General features: G+C 41.0%; 1 protein-coding gene across 3 annotated transcripts in view; it reads left to right on the forward strand.

Moving 5' to 3' along the window:
- The window catches only part of cars1 (cysteinyl-tRNA synthetase 1), a 58,385-nt gene that overhangs the window by 21,573 nt on the left and 11,873 nt on the right, over window positions 1–24,939 (forward strand). For 2 of the 3 annotated variants that reach the window (XM_078415170.1, XM_078415169.1), the window contains 12 exons: window positions 622–710; window positions 2,920–3,041; window positions 4,219–4,331; window positions 6,214–6,342; window positions 7,929–8,058; window positions 8,591–8,694; window positions 10,881–10,978; window positions 15,845–16,034; window positions 19,064–19,132; window positions 20,052–20,133; window positions 21,991–22,071; window positions 22,355–22,422. In XM_078415170.1, the coding sequence (XP_078271296.1) occupies window positions 622–710; window positions 2,920–3,041; window positions 4,219–4,331; window positions 6,214–6,342; window positions 7,929–8,058; window positions 8,591–8,694; window positions 10,881–10,978; window positions 15,845–16,034; window positions 19,064–19,132; window positions 20,052–20,133; window positions 21,991–22,071; window positions 22,355–22,422 (1,275 nt within the window). The remainder of the gene's footprint in view (window positions 1–621; window positions 711–2,919; window positions 3,042–4,218; window positions 4,332–6,213; window positions 6,343–7,928; window positions 8,059–8,590; window positions 8,695–10,880; window positions 10,979–15,844; window positions 16,035–19,063; window positions 19,133–20,051; window positions 20,134–21,990; window positions 22,072–22,354; window positions 22,423–24,939) is intronic. The other variant, XR_013548428.1, reaches the window with a different exon arrangement.

The raw sequence follows: 24,939 nt of genomic DNA on the forward strand, positions 1-24,939 counted from the left end.
ACGGTGGGTTGAATTTGCAACCTGCGGCCGGGGCTCTGGAACGCCAGCCCAGCTGGAGCCAGCACATTTATCCTCAGAGCCAATTTCCTTGGCCGACTGGATAAACCAGCAAAGCTCTGGAACCAAGAGTGCCAGAAAATTAGTGGTGGAACTGTAATGAGTAAATATTAAATTTAAGTGCAAGATTATATAATTAAATTAATTAAAATAATAAAAATGTTATTAGTATACAGCGACATATTCACATTATTTTGTAATGTCCGTTTTTACTTTGAAAATGCACTAAAAGAGGCTTGAAACTGGTAATTTTTTGTGTAAATTATCAAAAATGTTCCAATTTTTTAACCCCCGCTGTACGCCTCACACAAGCGCTCAGCACATATCCTCTTTTTTTTACCTCGCTCACATGCTTGATTGTGAAACGAATAAATCTAATGAAAGACATCAACTCTCTCTGGAGGAAGAATCTATCAGGGAACTCTATTACATCATTCATATCAGGATCATTAGACCACCACTCCAAGGTGTGGGAGCTGCTTAATTGTTTTTTTCTGTCTCTGAGGTGTGTTGTGTGTCGGCTCCTTTCATGCATGATGCAGTGTTTAACTTATTGCTTTACAGGTTCTGCCTGCAGATGTTTTAACTCGAGTGAGTGAGTACGTTCCAGAGATTGTACAGTTTGTCCAGCAGGTGGTGGACAATCACTACGGGTAAGTGCTTGTTCCTGTTGGTTCAGACAAAATTATTTTTGTACAATTAAATGGGCTAAAATGAGGAATTACAGTGGTGACATGTGGCCAGAGGACACTAACTCCCCATGGATGCAAACCTTCATTGAAACTCATTGAGTTCTAATTCAACTGTGACACAGGCAAGATAATTGAGGAACCAGATCAGGTAGGCGGATTGAGCAGATAAAGGACTAGAAATTCCCAGCAGTGAGCTGCCTATGGTCAGAACTGACACATGAGACAATTATAAACCCAACCTTATCCAGATCCCTCTGGGTGTGGAATATGTTCATGCTCAACGTGGAGTCCAATATTAGAGCTCAACCTTATTGAAATATATTTTAACAAGGTGGATAATAATAATCATAATCATACTTTATTAGCCAAGTTTGTTTTGCAACATACGAGGAATTTCATTTGCCATACAGTCATACCAATAAAAAGCAACAGAACACACAAAATACATTTTTACATGAACATCCATCACAGTGACTTCTCCACATTCCTCACTGTGATGGAAGGTGAAAAAAAAGTTCAATCTCTTCTCTTCTTTGTTCTCCCGCGGTCGGGGGCCTTGAACCTTCCGTTTACGGGACGATCTTGACTCCATAACCGGTGGTCGGGCCCTCACGTCGGGGCGATCAGGCTCCTGCATCGGGGGGGGGGGGGGGAATCTCAGCTCCCCCGCGCCAGGTGATCTACCCCGAGTCGGGGCTGGCGGAAAACCTGCGATTTGGAGCTTCCCGACATCAGTCTCTACCTGAGACTGCGAGCTCCTTGATGTTATAGTCCGCAGGCCACGGTTGGAGCGTCGATCCCAGGCAAGGAATTGGACGCTCTGATGGTAAGTCCATGCCCCGCGGTGTGGTTCAAAGTCAGCCCCGAGCAAAGCCTCCAGCTCCACGATGTTAGGCCGCAGAGCGACCGGAGATACGATCCGGAAAACAATCGCATCTCCGGCAAGGTAAGAGATTGAAAAAAAGTTTCCCTCGACCCTCCCACCCGCCCCCCACATAAAACAAACTAGAGAGCATTAACACATACTTTTAAAACTCACTAAAAATAACAAAAAAAGATGAAAAAGACAGACTGTAGGAGACTGCCATCGCAGCGCCACCCGGTGGTAATGCAGCAATGATGTTACAACTGAATGTCTAAAAGTAGGGCTTAGTTTCCAAATAAGCAGTCTGCTATTCAAAATGAGATGAAAATAAATTTCTTCTCCAGGAGGTGGTGAATCTTTGCATTGATTGCTGAGCGTATTCAAGACAGAAATATATAAATGTATATATTTTTTTGATTTGAAGAAAATCAAAGGATGAGGGTTAGTTAAGGAAAGTAGCGCTCGGGAAAAAGATTGGCTCAATGGAGTAAAAAGAGGTCCTGGAAGAGATGGGAGTTGTTCAGGTAACTTTGGTTTTGGAGATCTATGATCTCCTCAAAACTAGAATTAAATTTAAAGTAGGTGGAACATGAAAGATGAATTCAAGGAGGTGCCCAGGAAGAAGAATTTCCTCATGAACATGTAAAATAATCATATCATATCATCATATCATATATATACAGCCGGAAACAGGCCTTTTCGGCCCACCAAGTCCGTGCCGCCCAGCGATCCCCGCACATTAACACTATCCTACACCCACTAGAGACAATTTTTACATTTACCCAGCCAATTAACCTACATACCTGTACGTCTTTGGAGTAATCTGGAAGTAATGGAATTTGTAATGGAATAAAGTAATGGAATTTGTCCAAAGGACGGTGAAGGCCAAGAAACAAGGAAGATGCCGAAGGACTGTTTTACAGATTTCCTGGAGTAGAGGGTAGAAAAGAAGAGATTGACACAGTCGGGATTGCCATAATAGATAAATTATGAACTCATGAAAATCAGCCTGATCTTCCTCAATGATCTCAGAGCAGACATATGATAGTTAGATTGAGAAAATTGATTAATTCTTGAGGAAATAGTAGTTAAAGATTCTGGGCAGGTACATGGATAGGACCGGTTTGGAGTGATATGGGCCAAATATAGGCAGGTGGGACTAATGTAGATGGGACATGTTAGTCGGTGTGGGCAAGTTGGGCCGAAGGACCTGTTTCCACGCTCTTTGAGACTTAGGAGATCTTAACCTTGGGCAGTACCTTGTTGTTTATGTTCAATAAATGTCTCTGGATTATATTCCACCAGGTATATCTCCAATGGTTCTGTCTACTTTGACACAGTGAAATTTGACAGCAATGAAAAACATTCATATGCCAAACTGGTGCCAGAGGCTGTTGGAGACCAGCAAGCACTACACGAAGGAGAAGGTGAGAATTGTAGCAACAAGTACATTTTTATAGGCCAGTTCTTGTGAATACACATGTAATTGGCTACTGTAATATGCCTCCAGAGTAGATAAGTGCCAGTTGAAATGGGGAGTGTGGATGGGCATGTGGAGAAAATGGATTACGAGGAACAAAGTGAGCGAATGGGACTGATGGGAATTGCCAAGAGCCAGTATGGACTTGCTGGGACAAACAGACTCCTTCAGTGTCATATGAAAATGGGACAAACTGTAATCTATAGATTAATATTAAGGGGCTAAAATGAGGGGGGTGGGGCATGGAACAGCAAATTTCATTAAATCCAGAGGCAATGTGTTTAGGAAGGCAAAGAAAGCAACGGTATAGTATAGTAAGAAGTTTAAAAATGGACGGTTCTTGGAGATTTGCAGCACTGATCCCTGAAGGTATCAGGACACCTACATAAATTGTTAAAAAGAAAACACAAGCAGAGAGGTTATGCTATGATTCATCATTTATTTATTTAAAGAAAAAGTCACTGGATGCAATTCAGAGATGGTAGGTAGTTCTAAAAAAAAAAGTAGGACAGGTTAGGCATGTATCCATTGGCATTCAGAAGAGTCAGAGGGGACTTTTTTGAAACATTTAAGATTCTGAGCCAACTTTGCTACGTGGATGTGGCGAGATGGTTTCCTCTTGTGAAATAATCTAGAACGAGGAGAGACAGCTTAAAAATAGATCAGAGATGAGGCAACGATTTCCATCTAAAGGTCATTTGAGCTCTCTTCCTCCAACTGGTGGTGAAAAAATATTCTTTGAGCACGTTTATGGCAAAGATAACTACTTGTAAGCAAGAAGTTGAAACTTTGCTGACTATAATCGAAGTACAGAGGTGAGATTAGAAGCTGTCATGGTCCTGATAGTTGCATCCATGTCACCAGCAACCTAACCTCGTCCCTTCACACTGATGCTGTGATCAAGAAATCTCATCAGAGTATTTACTTTTATGCGTTCAAAAAGATTTGGCATCAGCCATCGATTATAGCATTATCCTATTACATGGTGGAGCAGGCCTGCAGGACTAGGTGACCACCTTCTGTTTGTAATTCATGAGGGTGAATGGGAGGCTACAACAAGCAAAAGATGAAATTATTCATTTCACTTTCTCTTGAGTACCAGAAAATATTCTTGACTTTTTTAGGTGATCTCAGTATTTCAGCTGACCGGCTTAGTGAGAAGCGATCTCCCAATGATTTTGCTCTGTGGAAGGCCTCTAAGCCTGGTGAACCATCCTGGGATTCACCCTGGGGAAAGGTAAGAAACATGTCCTGTAACTGTCACATCACCCAGCACACTTTATAAGGTGGTCTGCATCTGGAACGAGCTGCCAGAGGAAGCTACAAAAGCAGATACAATACGACTTTACAAACACGTTTGGACAAATATATGTATAGGAATGATTTATAAGACTATAGGCCAAATGCAGGCAAGTCCCATTATGCCAACTTGGAACCAGGTGATTTGGCCCAACTTATCCAACTTGAATGGCATGAACAAGCTGGGCCAAAGCACCTGTTTCCATGGCTCCATGACTCTAGTTAAGTTGATGCAGGAATTGAAACTGATTTAGAACATTCACTCATCATTTGGTACCAACTTCAGTCTGATAGCTCCAGACATGGAGGGTAGCTGATGCCTGTAATTGGCCTCTTAAACTGTAGCATTAACAATTCCACACTTCAGCTTTCAACTTTTCAGGTGTGGTTTTCCAATGTAACATCAATCATAGAATGATGCAACACAGGAGGTCAATATAGTTTAGTTTAGAGATACAACATGGAAACGGGTCCTAACGTGTGTGTGTATATATACGCGCGTGCACACACACACAGTGGTCTTGTCATGATTCGGTGGTGCACAGCTATATACTTCCCCCAATCAGGAAAAATAATAAATTTATCAGTTCTTCGCATTATTCAGCAAAATTTATATATACTTTCTGGTTCTGTTCTGATGATAGATCATCGATCTGAAGTATTAGCTCTCTTTCTCTCGTGATGTTGCCTGATGTGCTGATTGTCACCTGATTTCAAATCTCCATTGCCAATGCCACTTCAATTTCATGGGGTTTACCTTTGCTTACAAATCCAGGAAATAAGACCTTGTCAATACCTTCTGAAAAAGCAATTAACTATCAATTGCGCTATCTTCATCAACCCTCACTGCTACGTTTCCAAAGAAGTTGATCATTAAGTCAATGGATTTTATCTTAATACTGCTTTATTTATTTAGAACTTTCCAAGCTTTTATTCCAAGAATATTTTTGACCCAGTTGTTATTTAAAAAACTTATCAATCTCCTTTGTTTGGAACAGGTTCCAACAGGTTCACTAGATTTCACATCACTCCCATGTCTAAAGAAAAATTGTGGCTGGAGCCTGTGTCATTTCCACTTTTTATAGACAATAGGTGCAGGAGTAGGCCATTCGGCCCTTCGAGCCAGCACCGCCATTCAGCGCGATCATGACTGATCATCCACAATCAGTGCCCTGTTCCTGCCTTTTCCCCATATCCCTTGACTCCGCTATCATTAAGAGCTCTATCTAACTCTCTCTTGAAAACACCGAGGGAATTGACCTCCATTGCCTTCTGAAGCAGAGAGTTCCACAGCTTCACAACTCTCTGAGTGAAAAGATTTTTCCTCATCTCTGTTTTAAATGGCCTACCCCTTATTCTTAAACTGTGGCCCCTGTTTTGGGACTCCCCCAACATCGGGAACATGTTTCCTGCCTCTAGCGTGTCCAATTCCTTAATAATCTTATGTTTCAATAAGATTCCCGCTCATCCGTCTAAATTGCAGAGTATACAAGCCCAGTCGCTCCAATCTTTCAAGATACGAGAGTCCCGCCATTCCGGGAATTAACCTCGTGAACCTATGCTGCACTCCCTCAATAGTAAGAATGTCCTTCCTCAAATTTGGAAACCAAAACTGCACACAATACTCCAGGTGTGGTCTCACGAAAGGCCTGTACAAGTGCAGAAGGACCTCTTTGCTCCTATACTCAACTCCTCTTTTTCAGATACTATTCCCTCTGTTAACCTCTCTTCGTGTGCTTGATATTTCACATTTCACAGTACAATTTTCAGCAGGATTATTAAATCTAATGTTATTATCCTGTTTCTCTTTATCTTGGCAGGGACGTCCTGGTTGGCACATTGAATGCTCAGCAATGGCGGGTACAATTCTGGGAGAATCCATGGACATTCATGGGGGAGGGTTTGACTTGAGGTTTCCTCACCATGACAATGAGTTGGCACAGTCTGAGGTAATTATCATTTGGAGTTTGGATATTGAAAACATTTCTGTGATCTTAAGGTAAAACCTTCATAGTGTTTAGAAGCTAGAAAGATGTATTGCACAGAAGCTCCTGTGGACAATTAGTCCTGCGTAACGTATAAACTTCTCAGAAAATATGTTGTAATGAATTAAGACTTCTTTCCATATTTTGTAAGATAATGCACACGTCATCTTGTTCTTATGAAAGTGGAACATAGGCAGAACATTGGGATTGTAAATTGGAGCTCTGAAGAATGTATTTTATTTCCTCTTGATACATTTTAGGTAGATAGCTGAAAAGAAGCAAAACAAAGGCTGATCTATCAGGCTGTATAAATATTACAATAGCTTTGCCTCACGTATGCAACAAAGACTTAAAGACTTGATTAGATGGAATTCAGTCATGCCCATACGTATGGAGAACCATGAAAATATTCAAGAAATTCAATACTTATTTCTGCTTTGATAATAATTATAAAAAAACATTGGTATAAGATAAATATATATATTTTACTGATGTTTCTTCTCCTTCAGTCAATACAGCTGATGATTATGGGTTCACCTACAAAGGCTAACAGCATGATGTCCTCAACCTATCACTGAGGGCAAACATCATGTGAGAAACATAGGAGATTAAAAAATGTTCTTTAAGGTGTCTGTGCAAATAGGTTTGTGGGAAGTATTTCTTGTCATGAGTCACGCAGAGGAAAACAGACCGTAATTCACAATTCTTGTCAATTTTCAGGAAGCAACAGAATGAACACATTAAAGTAGCACAGAACATTTTCTGTTCAGAAGATGGTGATTTTTTTTTAACTGACTTTTAACATACTTTTCACAAGGATGCTCCAAAGCAGTTTACTTAAGAAATGCTTCATAAACTGTAGAAGCCCTAATGTAAATGTGAGCATGCACCCATGAATTGATGATCAAACATTTTTTTTGTGATGTTGATTGAAAGATACATCATTTGCACTTTAAAATTGTGCTATGGATTTTCATGTCTACCAGCAGAGCAGTGGAGGCCTAGGCCAATATTACTCCTGAGAAACTGCTGCTGTGAAAATGTAGCACTCCATTAGTACTGCAGTGGATGGCAGTTTAGAATTGCGGAGTCTCCGAAATGAGACTTGAAAGCACAACCGTCTGTTTCAGACATGAGTGCCACCAGCTGAGCCATAGCTGAAACCTACTGCAAGTTCTGTAGCAAATTAGTTGGAGCTTTCCCATGAACATTACCTCATTTGGGATTGCTTGATAGACACCATCTAGGGATGTTTATTCTAAATTTATTCCCATATGCTACCAGAATATTTAATGTTGGTGCCCACTAAGGAAAAAGTGGTAAATTATTTAGAACCAAAATTCCTCATCTTAATGACCTTAAGTTTCATATTTAAATGAAATGGTAAAAAAATGTCCTATTTCTCAATTCATCATCTTTTTTGTTTACCCGGGTCACATCAAATGTTGCAGTTACACAGGGTGGCTGTGAGTGTGAACATAGTATTGGTTTGTACTATGTTTTGCTTCTTGATTGTAGTTGTGTTGAAAATAATCTCTTTCTGTCCACAGGCATATTTTGAAAATGACCACTGGGTTCGATACTTCCTCCACGCTGGGCACCTAACCATAGCAGGCTGCAAGATGTCAAAATCTTTAAAAAATTTTATAACTATCAAGGAAGCACTGAATGCAAATACAAGTAATTAACGTCTTTGCTGTTATTACAAGAATGAAGCTCCAATAATCAGCCATCAAACCATTCAGACATCCGGATAGTTCAGAATCAGCACAGGTCATGTTTTACATGTTTCCCTGAATAGCATTGGAGCCCTGGATCCCGTGAACTCTTTCAACTATCGGGTTCACTGCAAAATATATTATAATACGATGTAATATCTTTTAAAAAGTGAAGAAACAAAGAATTGCAGATGGAGAACATGGATAGGCGATGTTTCAGGTCGAGACCTTTCTTCAGGCTGAAGTCAGTTGACGGTGAAGTTTGCTATCCAGCGATGCTGCCTGGTCTGCTGGGTTACTGCAGTGTTTTGTGTCCTTTTGTAAAACAAAATGAATTCAAATAGATTTTAAAATCTGTTAGTGTAGCAATACCAAAGTCCAGAGAGTGCTGAATTATTGGAGTTTTATTATAGATTTTTTTCAGTATTTCTATTCTTTGACATGGTTTCTTCAGTTCTCTGTTTTAACCTCATGTCGATGTTACATGATCACAGGTCGGCAATTGCGTTTGGCATTCCTCATGCATTCATGGAAAGATACGTTGGATTATTCCAGTAATACCATGGAATCTGCAATTCAATACGAGAAGTTCTTGAATGTAAGTCTGTTTTATGCATCATCATTTCATCATAAATAATGATTTATATGAATTTAGTTCTCTGTGGGCTATATTTTATTGATGGAATAGCAATAGGTTAGGACTTTTTTCCCTGGAGCATAGGAAGCTGAGGGATGTCCTTTATTGGGGCATATAAAGTCATGAGGGACATCAATTAGCTGAACAGCTACAGTCCTTTTCCTAGAGTAAGGGAGTCTAAAACTAGAGAGCAGAGATTAAGATGAGTGAGTGAGGAAAGATTTAAAAGGAACCCGAGCGGCAACATCTTCGTACTGTCAGTGGGATAAGATCATATATGGAACGAGCTGCCAGAGAAATTGGTAGAGGCGAGTATAAGTATGACATTTAAAAGACACTTGTACTGGTGCATGGGTCGGCAAGACTGGCCCAGGCAAGTGGAACTAGCTTGGGTTGTCAACTTGTTCAGCATGGATGAGTTGGCTGAAGACCCTGTTTTCATTGTATGTAGCTCTATGATTCTAAACGGGTGCTGGTATTTTTCCCATCAACTTGTATTTTACTTCATGAAGCACCAAACCTAATCCTTTTCTCTCATTGACATAAATATTTATCTCATTTCATTACTCAATTTCGCTGAGTTCAGCATTGTCTCAATTTGTGTTGTGTTTTGAGATGCACATAAAGGAATTTTAGGTAACACCCCTCCCCACCCTCCTCTTCCCTCCCCCTTCCTTGTGTCCCACATAGGAGGCACACCCATTTCTTCAACAATCCATCTTCCCCCTATCGGGCTTTTCATTTCATTCCTCTTCTCTCCTTATCTTACACCCATTTGTATCCTCTTTATCTCTAGACTTTGCCATCAGCTAATCAAAAATGCCTCCTCACCTATATCCACCTATCACTGCCAAGCTTTGTCCCACCCCCACCTCTTTTCCAGCCTTCTGACCCCTACTGCAGTCAGTCTGAAGAAGGGTCCCAACTGAAATTTCACCGATCCATATCCTCCAGATATGCTTCCATGACCCACTGAGTTACTCCAGCACTTTGTATCTTTTTGTAGACCAGCATCTACAGTTCCTTGTGTCGAAGAAATTGTATCTGTAACTTTTTGATTCCTTATCCACTCCTGTTAAATCCTATCAAAATGTGTTAACAAGGTTATTTCTTTTTTGATCAGATTAGTGCATTCTTGTTCATGATAGCTCAAAGGAATGACACCAGTCACTATTCAAGTGTGTACAATATATAGTTCAATGTCCCAGCAAGCAGAGACAGGCATTGTTCATGAATACCTTGCTCTGCAGAGCTTGGTTGCTGCCCTTATATTTTGGGAACATTTATTTAAAATCTTAACATCTCATGAACCAAGTCATTCCTGTGCATTCAAACACCCTATGTACCGCATTAGCTCAACATCTTTCCACAGCTACTAGGTGACCTACTGAGGGTTTAATTTCAATTTACCTAGTTTACTCAGTCTAGTTGAAAGAGAAAACTTTTTGCATCCTCTTCACACAGTATTTTCAGAGTACTTTTTGTGAACTATCTGAGACTATTTATTCCACTCGGCCATGGATACCTAGACCCATAGTCCACAGCATTTTTTGCTTGGCCTAATGTAGTGACCGACTCTTGGGTGAAAGCTCTTAATCTGGAGCACAAAAGGTGCCATGAGAAACAAAGCAGGCTTTTTTCTCATTGGTCATTGGGCAAACTAGAAGTCATGAAGAAAGTGAACTAGGAAGCGATTGCTTGTGTAAGGGGACATTGGTGGTGATATGGGGAGAGAGTTGCATGAATGGGGAATTTGAAGTGTCATAGATGGGTATCCTGCACTAGATGTTCTGTGTCATCAGATGTTCTGCAATCTTAAATTGCAACACCCCGTGAAAAAATGAAATGTGTTACTTGACCAATAACATAACCTTGACCCTTTCACCTTCCAACTTGCTGATCTCAGCACTTCTTGCACACCATTGACAAATACATTGAGAAAAATATTTTGGCTAATCATCTTTCATACTCTCTTTCTTTTTGTAACTTCCCTTGCATTTTTCCTGACTGCATTGTAAGGAGTGGTGACAATGTTTAATACTGAAATGTATTCAGTTGAATTAATTGTGTATGCACATATCCTTAATGTTAAATACGCGTCAGGTTATTTAGTGTGTCTTCTGAGACGAGCAATATTAATTTTACAGGAGTTCTTCTTGAATGTCAAAGATATTTTACGAACTCCAACAGATATCACAGGACAGTTTGAGAAGTGGGAAGAGAAGGAGGTGGCACTCAATAAACGGTCAGTACCAGTTGTATATCTGGGGTGGACATTGACTTGAGTGAATCTATTTGTAATCAGCCACTGCTGGAAAAGTTAGACATGAATAAACAATTACAACTCTGATGATTGATCATTGAATTATGTATTGTGTGTATTTTTTAAAATAATTTTAGTGAATTTTTTTTTTTAATGGAAATTTTGATTTCTGGAGTGTGTCCTTTGCTGATCTCATTCAAGAGCAGCAGCTTTAGTGCAGTCGGTTGTCTCAGTGACATTCTATGATAAACCAGCATGTGATTTGCTTGCAAACAGTGGCTGAAAGCAAATTTATTCACAAATCATGCCCACGATCCTGTCCTATATCTATTTTGTGCTTTATCAAAGAACTGGGTTTGCCTAATTTTGAATTGGGCCCTATTTTGAGTCATCCACATTGCACATATGGTGTCCATTCAAAGCTGGGAAGTAGTTTAAGCATATTCTTGAAGGAATATTGAGGAAAAAGTAAAAACAGGTGGGATCCATGGGCACACTTCCATGCAACATCAGGGATAAATAAAATAAGCTGTCTTTCATTACTAATTGCCTGGTCCAACAATAAGCTGTCTTTATAGGTATATCGATGTGGAATCAAGTTTCTTCTGTATGCTGGTTAAAACTGAACCAAATAATATTTTATAGTATCGGAAGAAACTGCAGATGCTGGTGTATGCCAAAGATAGACACAAAGTGCTAGAGTAACTCAGCGGGTCAGGCAGCTTCTCTGGAATTTATAATAATACCAAAACTTACCATTATGTTGTCTCGTTGACATATAATTTTCCCAAACACTTGACCCACGATTGTGGCTGTCTTTCTGGATTGCTATGCAGAGGTTTAGGATCAATGATCTGTAATTATGAATTTAAATTCCACCTAGAAACCGAGTGAGTTTTAGTTCAACAAATAACACTATCTGAAATGAAAATCCAGTATCAGTGACAGTGAAAATTCTGTCAGATTCAATAATATTTTGCAGAGTAAATGAACCATTCAGTTCAGTGGCAGGTAATGGTGGCTTTACCAATATCACTCTTATCCTGTGAGTGTAAAATGGTTACAGATAAATAATTGACAAATAAATCAATGAAGAAGATTTTGGATGTTGCCAAATACGGTAAAAAAATTGGATTAAGAAAGATCTTAACAGAGAAGGGAAGAGATGACGAGGCTTTGGCAAGGAACTCCAGTGTGACAATATAAGTGCCAAATGAATTTGGAACAAGTATTGGTCATGACGAACATGTAGGCAAGTATGGCTCATGATAAGACATTGGCATTATAACTAAAACAAACTCGAGAGTGGAAAGTAGGAGATCATGAGAATAGTTTAATCTGGTCATGAGTCACGACTGATGGTTTCAATAATAGATGGTCTGATGCCAGGGAGGTTCAGGAAGTGGAAGATAATGGAAAGAATCCAAAAGCAAAAAAACCCTGCAAAATCTGAAATAAAAATGGAAAATCCTGGAAACACTACGTCTCGTCAGACAATGCCTATGTAAAGAAAAATGGGGTTAATATTCAGGTCGATAACTTCAGAACTCATGAACCAATCTGAAATGTTAACTTTGGTTATGTCTCCACATGTGCTGCCTGACCTGCTGGGTATTCAGAGAATTTTCTGTTTTTATTTTCTGGCAGAAAAGGTATTTAGTGGGGAACTTGGCTCCCAAAGTATGGTGAGTTTGCAAACATACTGGCACAGCATGAGATTGTGATCAGAAATGGGGAGGCGTTTGCAACAGAGATAAAAACTGATGCTATGCCTCTCCAAATAAACTGGAGAATATGGGAACTCAAACAAGTCTGGTGCCAAACACTCAGTAGACAACAGGGGGGAAACTGGTTGGAATTAAGAGAAGAGTTTATTTAAAAGCAGTTTATTCTGATGATATTTTAAAAATCAATTGCACAAGGCAAACTACTAACTGTCTGTAGGTGGTAACTTTTGAATATTAATGGACATTCCTCAGTGCCACAGTATTGTAATCAAAACTAAGTATATTAAGGAAATTACTGTGGGTCTTTTGCATCTCCAGACCAGTTGTTGGCCAGTTAAAGGTTCACAGGCACCACCTTTAACCTCATCTACTGCATTCGGTACTCCCAATGTGACCTTCTTTGCATTGGCAATAAAAATGTTTACTCACTTCATTTAAAAATAAATATCAGTCTTCTATTTCATTTTGAATAATTTGATTGCATGAGAATATCAGGAAGAAGGTGACCTATTTCTCTCGCCAACAGACCTAATTTCCAAGCCTTTTCTGTATAACTTTAAATTCAAGTCAAGTCAAGTTTGTGCGTGCAAAGAGAGTGGAGCAGAGGACTAAGCACGCAGCCTTGAGGTGTACCTGTATTGATGGTCTGGAGGAGGAAATGTTACTGATCCACAATGATTGAGGTCTGCCGATGAGGAAGTCAAGGAGTGTAGGAAAGAACTGCAGATGCTGGTTTAAATCGAAGGTAGACCCAAAATGCTGGAGCAACTCAGCGGGACAGGCAGCATCTCTGGAGCGAAGGAATGGGTGACGTTTCGGGTCAAGACCCTTCTTCAGGAAGTCAAGGATCCAGGTACACAAGGGAGTGTAGAGGCCCAGGTTTTGGAACTTGGTGATGAATTCGGGATGGGATAGTGGTGAACCACCACCTCTCAGGTACTGCCGCCTGCAACAGCTGAACATCCCGGCAGCCCTTTCAAGTGGGACAAAAGGTTCACAGGCACCACCTTTAACCTCATCTACTGCATTCGGTATGCCCAATGTGACCTCTGCATTGGCAAGACCAAGCTTAGACTAGGTGACCGTTTCGCGAAACACTTGTGCTTGGTCCACAGTTGGATCTCCCAGTTGCTGCACCTCAAATTCGCTTGGGTAGCTAACAACCCAACAGTATGAACATTAAAATACTCATTTTTAGGTAACTGACCAACAACCCCACCACCCCCTTCCCCATTCCCTTTGCCTACCTGGAGGAGCAATCATTTCTCTCATTAGCCTAACACCCTTTCCCCTCCATCCCTGCCCCATCCCCTCCATATACTTTCACATTTCACACCTCTTCCCTCCTTATCTCACAGCCCAGATGTCTTCATCTCTAGACTCTGTCCACCCATCACCCCCCTCACCTGTATTCACCTATTGTCCCGCACCACCTCTTTCCCAGCTATTTACTTGGATAGGTTGGGTGAGTGGGCAGATGCTGCATATTATGGATAAATGTGAGGTTATCCACTTTGGTGGCAAGAACAAGAAGGCAGATTATTATCTGAATGGTGTCAGTTTAGGAAAAGGAGAGGTGCAACGAGACCTGGATGTCCTTGTACATCAGTCACTGAAAGTAAGCATGCAGGTACAGCAGGCAGTGAAGAAAGCAAATGGCATGTTAGCCTTCATAGCGAGAGGATTTGAGTATAGGAGCAAGGAGGTCCTACTACAGTTGTATGGTCCCTGGTGAGACTGTACCTGTGCAGTTTTGGCCTCCTAGTTTGAGGAAGGACATTCTTGCTATTGAGGGAGTGCAGCATAGGTTCACCAGGTTTATTCCCGGAATGGCGGGGTTGACATAAGATGAAAGAATGGATCGACTGGGCTTATATTCACTGGAATTTTGAAGGATGAGCGGGGATCTTATAAAAACATAAAATTATTAAGGGATTCGACAGGCTAGATGAAGGAAAAATGTTCCCGATGTTGGGGGAGTCCAGAACCAGGGATCACAGTTTAAGAAAAAGGGGTAGGCCATTTAGGACTGAGATGAGGAAAAACATTTTCACCCAGAGAGTTATGAATCTGTGAAATTCTCTGCCACAGAAGGCAGTGGAGGCCAAGTCGCTGTATGTATTAAAGAGAGAGTTGGATATAGCTCTGAGGGCTAAAAGAATCAGGGGATATGAGGAGAAAGCAGAAAAAGGGTACTGATTCTGGATGATCAGCCATGATCATATTGAATGGTGGTGCTGGTTCAAAGGGCCGAATGGCCTACTCCTGCACCTATTTTTTTGTTTTTGTTTCTATGATCAGAAATTGCCTATCTACCTCCTCCAGAGATGCTGCCTGACCCTATGAGTTATTCCACTACTTTGTCTTTTTTGATAAAACAGCATCGGCAGCTCCTTATGTCTATATAGCAGCTGCTGTGAAGCTGTTGTGATAGGCAGATTGAAGAGGATGGATCCAGATCTTTTCTGAGGCAGAAATTGATTCATGCCATAACCAAGTCTTGAAGCACTTCATTACAACTGATGCAAGTCTGACCGGGTGGTAGTCATTGAGACAGATCACCATGTTCTTCTGGGGCACCTGTGTGACAGATGCCCTTTTGAAACAGGTGGGAACCTCAAACTGGAAAAGCTGTAAATTGAAGATGTCCTTGAATACTCCAGCCAATTGGTCCGCACAGGTATTTAGCACTTGGCCTCACATGCCAAGCGGGCTAGATGCTTTACTTGGATTCACCTTCTGCTACCCGGTATCTCCTGTATGAGGCAACAGTGTACATGCTCTGCCTTAGCTGTTCAGCATCTGTTTGTGACTCCAGATTAGTCCTGACTTGTCTCTTCACTCTTGTGACGATCTTCAGGAGGTCATACGAGGACGATGCATATCTCTGGATTGCCAGTATGAAACACCACAGATCTCGCCCTAAGCAGATTATGGATCTCCTGGTTCACCCAGGACTTGGTGTTGGGGAGGACTCGGGAATGTATTTGTAGATAGTTCATCGTGTCCTCCAATCATGATGCCATGTTGAAATTTAAAAAAAATATGATTTCAAATAGAAATGAAAGTAATTACCAACAATATAGTTTTCTACCTAACATTTCATTATTTTCAATTAAAGTTTTTATGAGAAGAAAGCAGCTGTGCACAGAGCACTGTGTGACAACATAGACACCCGCACAGTGATAGAGGAGCTGCGCACCCTCGTGAGCCAGTGTAACACATACATTGCAGCAAAGAAGAGCAACAAGGAGTTGCCAAACCGCATGTTGCTGAGAACCATTGCAACCTACCTCACAGAGATACTGAAGGTAAGACAAGGGGATGTTGTGTGCTAATCTGCCACACAGAGTGGTCGCAGTCACATTCACACTTGATATCTAACATATGCCAAAATTTACCAAGCCATTGAAAATTAATCATAGAATTATATATTTTAAACATAAATATATTTAATTTCATTCAATAACAAGTAAAATACCAGAAATTTACTTTGTGCAAACATTTAATTGAATGGAGCCCGTGCCAAATCTAATCTAATGTGTCATATTTAGTGAGACAGGCTTCCTGCAAAGCTATACTCCTTGAGCAGTATGTAAGTCAGGGTGCACTGGAATGATGATGGCAAGGAACTCTGGCCAAGTTAGGAACTTCCATATTTGCACCTGCCGATGTGGCAGTCCTGAATTCTCAGGTGGAATAATCCAGATCAATCATGACGTAGTTAGTTTTCAGATAGACTAGCAATACTTTTTGTGGAGGAGGGTGGAGTGTTTGATGATGCATTGGTTAATTTACCAGCCCAGTAACCCAAAAAAAAAAAAAATTATCAACGCAGCATCTGTGATTCAGATTCAGTTCATCTGTTTTGGTTACTGGTTGGTCATAAAATCCATCCAATTTACTAATATCATTCAGGGGACAATATCTGCCATTCCTACCCTTCTAACTTAACATGTGGCTCTAAACTCGTAACAGTGTGGTAGATCTTTAACTGCCCTCACAAATTACAGTCCCCACAAGCACCTTGTTTCACCAGTAGAACAGACCCATGATGGAGCATGCACAGTGCTATGCAGATGGGAGATTAAACCTGGGAATCCTCAACATTGACTGCAGGTCTAATGTCATCTCATGGCACTAGATCATTTGGAAAAAAAATCTTCAATTTGAGTAAATTATACAGGTATAAATTTGAATATAGATGTCATATTAGGACATGGATAAGATTACAAAATAATATGACAGAACCAGCGTAGTTTTGAGAGGCATTTAAAGTTTCATAAATCTAACTATTATAAGAAAATAACTGCAGATGCTGGTACAAATCAATTTATTCACAAAATGCTGGAGTAACTCAGCGGGTCAGGCAGCATCTCGGGAGAGAAGGAATGGGTGACGTTTCGGGACGAGACCCTTCTTCAGACTGATGTCAGGGGGGCGGGACAAAGGAAGGATATAGGTGGAGACAGGAAGATAGAGGGAGATCTGGGAAGGAGGAGGGGAAGGGAGGGACAGAGGAACTATCTAAAGTTGGAGAAGTCGATGTTCATACCACTGGGCTGCAAACTGCCCAGGCGAAATATGAGGTGCTGTTCCTCCAATTTCCGGTGGGCCTCACTATGGCACTGGAGGAGGCCCATGACAGAAAGGTCAGACTGGGAATGGGAGGGGGAGTTGAAGTGCTCGGCCACCGGGAGATCAGTTTGGTTAATGCGGACCGAGCGCAGGTGTTCAGCGAAGCGATCGCCGAGCCTGCGCTTGGTTTCGCCGATGTAAATAAGTTGCGGAGCAGCGGATGCAATAGATGAGGTTGGAGGAGGTGCAGGTGAACCTCTGTCTCACCTGGAAAGACTGTTTGGGTCCTTGGATTGAGTTGAGGGGGGAGGTAAAGGGACCTCATGCGGTTGCAGGGGAAAGTGCCCGGGGTTGGGGTGGTTTGGGTAGGAAGGGACAAGTGGACCAGAGAGTTACGGAGGGAACGGTCACTGCGGAACGCAGAGAGGGGAGGGGATGGGAAGATATGGCCAGTGGTGGGGTCCCGTTGTAGGTGACGGAAATGTTGGTGGATGATATGTTGGATCCGCTGGTTGGTAGGGTGGAAGGTGAGAAGGAGGGGGATTCTGTCCTTGTTGCGAGTGGGGGGAGGGGGAGCAAGAGCGGAGCTGCGAGATGTAGAAGAGACCCTAGTGAGAGCCTCATCTATAATGGAGGAGGGGAAGCCCCGTTTCCTGAAGAACGAGGACATCTCGGAAGCCCTAGTGTGAAACACCTCATCCCGAGCGCAGATGCGGCGTAGACGGAGGAATTGGGAGTAGGGGATAGACTTTTTGCAGGGGACCGGGTGGGAAGAAGTGTAGTCCAGATGGCTGTGCGAGTCAGTTGGTTTATAGTAAATGCCCGTCACTAGTCTGTCTCCTGTGATGGAGATGGTGAGGTCCAGAAACGGGAGGGAGATGTTGGAGATAGTCCGGGTATATTTAATGGCAGGATGGAAATTGGAGGTGAAGTGTATGAAGTCAGTGAGTTCTGCATGGGTGCAAGAGGTAGCACCAATGCAGTCGTCGATGTAGTGGAGGTAGAGTTCGGGGAGGGGGCCAGTGTACGTCTGGAACAGGGATTGTTCGACGTACCCGACAAAGAGATAGGCGTAGCTAGGGCCCATGCGAGTGCCCATAGCTACGCCTCTGGTTTGGAGGAAGTGGGAGGAGTCAAGTGGGAGGAAGTGGGAAGAGTCAAAGGAGTCAAAGATTTTAGTTCAAATCTAGCTGTTTTCTTGCGTAAACAATGTGCAGAGTAGATAAAGAGGAACCATAGGATGGATATCCAACCATATGTGGATATTTTTAACGTTTTTGATAATGTACTGCAGAAAGTTTTGTTCATTAAAAAGGACTCGTGAGATTATAAATCTGGGAATAGAATTAGTTAAACAAGAAAAACAGAGGAAGGATAAGTAAGTATTTTGCGACGCCACATCGTTCAGCAGGAATTATAACAGGTTATAATAATGAAAAGACAGTGTACTAGTGATGCAAACATTGCGTAAAGAAAATACAAAAGGTCATCAAAGGATTGTGACCAAGTTAAATAGGCAAGTAATGAAGTATATTGTGGAGAAATGTGATGTTGAGCACTTTGATTGGAAAAAGAGAAAATTAGAAAATATTTCAAATATGATGTAAAGCTAGTAAATATTGGGTTACAGAAGTTTGATTAAAATTTAAAGATTTGAGGTGTGAATAGTAAAAAATATCAATTGCCCGGCCTTGTTTCAAGCCAGGCAGTGGGAAATGAAATTGTAATTTTGATTGCCTTTGCGTTCCCTTCTATCAATCAGATTTTTGGAGCAATAGAGGGTGAAGAACCCATTGGGTTCCCTGTTAGAGGAGATGGTCAGAATTTGAATGTAAGTATATTTCATTCTCTCCAAAGAAGTACGATATCAACACTGAAGTATTCTGTAGTGCAACATAATATTAACCTAATATGAGATCCCCAAGTATTGTTTTTATATTCTCCTGAGAAGGGTTGGGGTTCATTTAGCAGGCAACACTTTCCAGTGGTGGAACGCTGTTATCCTTGATTCTGTGCTCAAGACCTGAAGTGGGATATGATCCCACAATGTTGTGAATCGGACATTACCACTCAACTAAGCATGACACATCAAAATATTATTTTTGTACAATTACTGTGAAAATCACACTGTATGGGTGCTGACTGCATGATCAAAGTAAGGTACCATTGTGTAATGAAATCGGAGGAAAGCTGTTACTATGACAGAGCCATCAAAAATTGAATTCTCCGATTATGAATAATGCCCCCCCCCCCTTGTGCCCCCTCACTTACCTGTTCCCCAATCCCGGTGTGAACACATTTCTACCACCTCCCCAGTCACGCTGCTCCTTTCCCCTCCATTGTATGCTCATCTCACATCCTCAAGTCCCCCATTTCTTTTTTTTCCTCCCTTTCCCCTCTTTCCGTACCCTATCACCCATATCCCTCCCTCTGACTTTATATTTTACACCTCCTTATCTGATGCTCTTGTGTCTTTTCACCTTTGTCACTTACTCCACCCATTTGGTAATCCAACCCATCCCACCCCTCACCTATATCCACCAATTACTTGCAAAGCTTTGCCCTGCCCTTTCTCTTTTCCAGCTTTCTTTTCCCCTCCCACCCCCACTCCAATCAGTCTGAAGGATCCCTGAAATGTCAATCTGTCCATTCCTTCCCTAGATGCTGTCTGACCTACTAAGTTCCTCCAGCACTTCGTGTTTTACTCAGTTACTACTACATCTTCCTCTAACCTTGTGCTCTTTATCCAGCTGGAAACCACAGTGATGCCTTACCTGAAGGTATTGTCAGATTTTCGTGAAGGTGTCCGACAAATTGCCCGAGAGAAGAAAGGTAGGGAGTTAATGGAAACCCCTGTTTTCCATGCATGTCCTTCCAATAGCTAACATTTAATTAGCCAAGATACAATCAATAGCCCAGGTACTGAAAGGAAGGAAGGAAGGAAGGAAGAAGCTCCAATTAAATTTTAACTTTACAACAGGTTAAGATAAAGACTGACCAAAACATTACAGTTTGGGCAGGATTTCCTTGTCTTGTTGTAGTTCACCAATTCTTTTCCATCCACTGGTTTACCTGGCGTTTCCACCACTATGACTTCCAGTAGCCTTTTGCAAATAATTACGGTGAAGAGATTATTCCATCACTCTTGCCCAGGAACCCTGTCATCACAAAGCTTCAGGCCAGCCGCATTGCATCTTTAATCTTTTATCAATATTCAAGGTTACATTTGTTGCATATAATAGATTAGTAGTGTTTCTCTCTTCCCCCAATCCCTCTAAATCACTCACACACAAAATATAGTTCAGTCTTTCTACTAAGTTCTTTGAGCTGTTTCTTCTGGCTGGACAAGGTTTTAAGCAAGCTGCTTTGACTGCTCCCCTCTTATTCCTTATTTTTCCTCTGGGCCATCTGCTTTTATGGTGTGAATCTAAGCATCAGGAGGATGTCCATTCATTTGCTTAGTTACGATATCGTTGATGAACTCCTTCCAACAGATTTACATTCATCTTTTAACAAGTGACCTATTCCTGGAGGATGCATAACTTGATAGGGTATAATAGTGTGTCAGTTCCAACCTGTCTTGAAGCTGATGTATTATCTACCAAGGCCTGTTTCTGCTGTTCTACCAATAAAATATTTTGTTTTATACCTTGCAAGGCCAGATCGCTGATGCCAACAAAATATGGGCTGTAAGCATCTAAACCACTACGATGACATTTGTTGAAGTTTCTTGACAAATCATAAACTCCCAATCAGAGCTAATTTCTTGCACACTTGCAAGATTCTACATCACTAAATGTAGTAAGATCGCCGCACACCAACAAAGTAATTGTGTTCTAACTACTGGTCAATAATCTGCATATCATTATTCCCAGAGTCATCAATATGTTTTATTACACATGTGATCTGTGAATTAAAAAAATATATGATTGGAAACAAATCTGGTAGAGGAAAGAGAAAGGATCAAGAGAGGGTGTAATAAATCAACAACTTCTGAAGCAATTTTCAAATCATTGAAATTATCACATCGTTGTCATTTTAGCAACTAGGAGTACAGAGTTGTGGGGAATGCAACAACTTTCAATTCCCTACACGATAGTTCTACATGCATTGAGTACTCTGAACCTGAATCACCGATTCACACTCGGACAAATTTGATACATTGTCAGTTTTGTTTTAAATTTGTTGAGGTGTTACAACTTCAAAGAATTGATCCAAAACATTGAGGAAATTGGAGTCCTCAATCGGAGATGATTGTAAGAAGGAATTCATTGCTGTCCTTTGAACTCTGTAATGTAGCCATTGACTGAATGAGAATTTTGTTTTCTTGCTGTACAAGCAGAATCCGATTGAGTTAGAATAGTATCAGTGCTGATCCAGGTCGGAATGAACCCAACATGATGAACTTAGCACTTCCACAATCATGGATAAAAATGAGATGCGTAGATAAAGAACTTATCATGTAATGTAAAAAAAATCTTTAATCTCCAGCTAACCCTTAATTAGCTGAGCAGAGTGCAAATTGCTTTAATCTGCTTAATACCTCTTATTTCTAACCTTGTACTCCTGGCACTGTTGTCAATGATCAACACAAATGCAAAGGAAATAGTTTGGAGACAAAACTTGAGTAATGCTCGATTCTGACACTATTTGAAATGTGTGTGTTGACTAACCATTTCTGTGTTACAGTTAGTGAGGTTCTGCAGCTGTGTGATGGTCTTCGAGATGATATCCTTCCTGAACTTGGAGTCCGCTTTGAGGACCATGAAGGTATGTGTTGAATCTGGTTAGCCTACAGACCGAATTAGAGAGACAGAGAAAAAAAAAACGAAGGTTTTTTGTGTTGAATCTAATATCAGCTGGGAACTGCATGTGTTACTTGTATTTATTGAACGTAAAATTGGGATTGGCTGCTAAGTAATATTCTTTGATGCAAGATTTTTTAACATTTTCCTTTCCCATGTTCAACCAGCTGGAAGAAGGGCGGGGCAATCTCCTGTTGTGCATTTGAATGGGTACACTGATTGTCTGATGGCTTACTTTGCAATTGCAGGGCTATGCACTGTGGTGAAACTAGTGGACAGAGAGACATTGCTGAGGGAGCGAGAAGAGAAGAAAAAGGTAAATTGCAAATCCGTAGGTAGCGAATTTCGGAGAGAATTAAGCCCACTATAGAACAAAACGTAATGAGAAAATTGCATGATTTCAGGCCAGTTTTCAGTTCTGAGCAGACAGTTCCTGGAGATATTAACAGCATAGTCAATGCTCCTTCACTAGGACCCTATCTTAATCTCCTGTTGCAATGTGTGGTGGTATAATTGGCAGACCATAGTAGCTTGTTATTTGGTTGGGTAGCATGATTTAATAAGAATCTTGCTCAAATTAAATATCCTCTATATAACCCATTCAATGCACCAAAAGGAATTTTTCAACAGTACGCACAGTAGAAGACCTGAATAATATATGCTCACAAGCTGGCCGTTTTTACTTTTTTTTGTGTAACACAAAGTAATTTATCACCAACATAAGTTCTCATAAGTGAGTAAAATTCTCCAGTTTGGGACAACCACTGTCAAAACCTAGATTAGATTAGTTTATTTTTCATATACACGTGAAGTGCAATGAAATTGTTTATTTGCATGAAGCTCACAGTGAACAGTATACATGGTTATGATAAATTCAATGATAAATATAACAGCAAGTGCAAAACACCAGAATGTTGCAAAGTGGTGTTTTTTTGTGTGACTGGACACACAGGTGCAGCATATCAGCAACTCTAGAAAGTTAAACATTTTTGATGTTTTCTGACCAAATGAAAGGTGTGTTTATTATTTGTGCACATAGATACCTTTTTGTGTAGAAAAAAAAGCACTAGTGCATACATTGTAGTGCAATCTGAAATAGTGCAAAAAATACAGAAAAAAAAGAAAGAGATAAAGAGTAGGCACAACTATTGTAAGATATATGATAGTAAACTGTCATAGGGGCTGGAGATTTTCTATGATTTTAAATCTAATTTTTTTTTTTAATGTTCTTAAACCTTAAAACTTGAAAAAAAGCTGGCCAGAGTTGACTGGAAAGAGATCCCAGCAGGAAAGACGGTGGAACAACAATGGCAGGCATTTCTGGGAATAATACAGAAGGTGCAGGATCAGTTCATTCCAAAGAGGAAGAAAGATTCTAAGGGGTGTAAGAGGCGATCGTGGCAGACAAGGGAAGTCAAGGACAGTATAAAAATAAAAGAGAAGTATAACATAGCAAAGATGAGCGGGAAGCCAGAGGATTGGGACTCTTTTAAAGAGCAACAGAAGATAATTAAAAAGGCAATACGGGGAGAAAAGATGAGGTACGAAGGTAAGCTAGCCAAGAATATAAAGGAGGATAGTAAAACCTTCTTTAGGTATGTGAAGAGGAAAAAAATAGTTATGACAAATGTGGGTCCCTTGAAGACAGAAGCAGGTGAATTTATAATGGGGAATAAGGAAATGGCAGACGAGTTGAACAGATACTTTGGATCTGTCTTCACTAAGGAAGACACAAACAATATCCCAGATGTACTAGTGGACAGAGGTCCTAGAGTGACGGAGGAACTGAAGGAAATTCACATTAGGTAGGAAATGGTGTTGGGTAGACTGAAGGCTGATAAATCCCCAGGGCCTGATGGTCTGCATCCCAGGGTACTTAAGGAAGTGGCTCTAGAAATTGTGGACGCATTGGTAATCATTTTCCAAAGTTCTATAGATTCAGGATCAGTTCCTGTGGATTGGAGGGTAGCAAATGTTATCCCACTTTTTAAGAAAGGAGGGAGAGAGAAAACGGGAAATTATAGACCAGTTAGCGTGACATCAGTGGTAGGAAAGATACTGGAGTCAATTATAACAGAAGAAATTGCGGAACATTTGGATAGCAGTAACTGGATTTACGAAGAGGAAATCATGCTTGACTAATCTTCTGGAATTTGTTGAGGAGGTAACTAGGAAAATGGACAAAGGAGAGCCAGTGGATGTAGTGTACCTGGACTTTCAGAAAGCCTTTGATATGGTCCCACATAGGAGATTAGTGGACAAAATTAAAGCACATGGTATTGGGGTAGGGTACTGACATGGATAGAAAATTGGTTGGCAGACAGGAAACAAAGACTAGGGATTAACGGGTCCCTCAGAATGACAGGCAGTGACTAGTGGGGTACCGCAAGGCTCGGTGCTGGGACCCGCAGCTATTTACAATATACATTAATGACTTAGATGAAGGGATTAAAGGTAACATTAGCAAATTTGCAGATGACACAAAGCTGGGTGGCAGTGTGAACTGTGAGGAGGATGCTATGAGGATGCAGGGTGACTTGGACAGTTTGTGTGAGTGGGCAGATGCATGGCAGATGCAGTTTAATGTAGATAAATGTGAGGTTATCCACTTTGGTGGTAAGAACAGAAAGGCAGATTATTATCTGAACGGTGTCAAGTTACGAAAAGGGGAAGTACAAAGAGATCTGGGTGTCGTTGTTCATCAGTCACTGAAAGTAAGCATGCAGGTATAGCAGGCAGTGAGTAAAGCTAATGGCATGTTGGCCTTCATAACAAGAGGAGTTGAGTATAGAAGCAAAGAAGTCCTTCTGCAGTTGTACAGGGCCCTAGTGAG

The sequence above is a fragment of the Rhinoraja longicauda genome, chromosome 18 (genome assembly GCF_053455715.1).
Source record: "Rhinoraja longicauda isolate Sanriku21f chromosome 18, sRhiLon1.1, whole genome shotgun sequence".
Taxonomy (NCBI): Eukaryota; Metazoa; Chordata; class Chondrichthyes; order Rajiformes; family Arhynchobatidae; genus Rhinoraja; species Rhinoraja longicauda.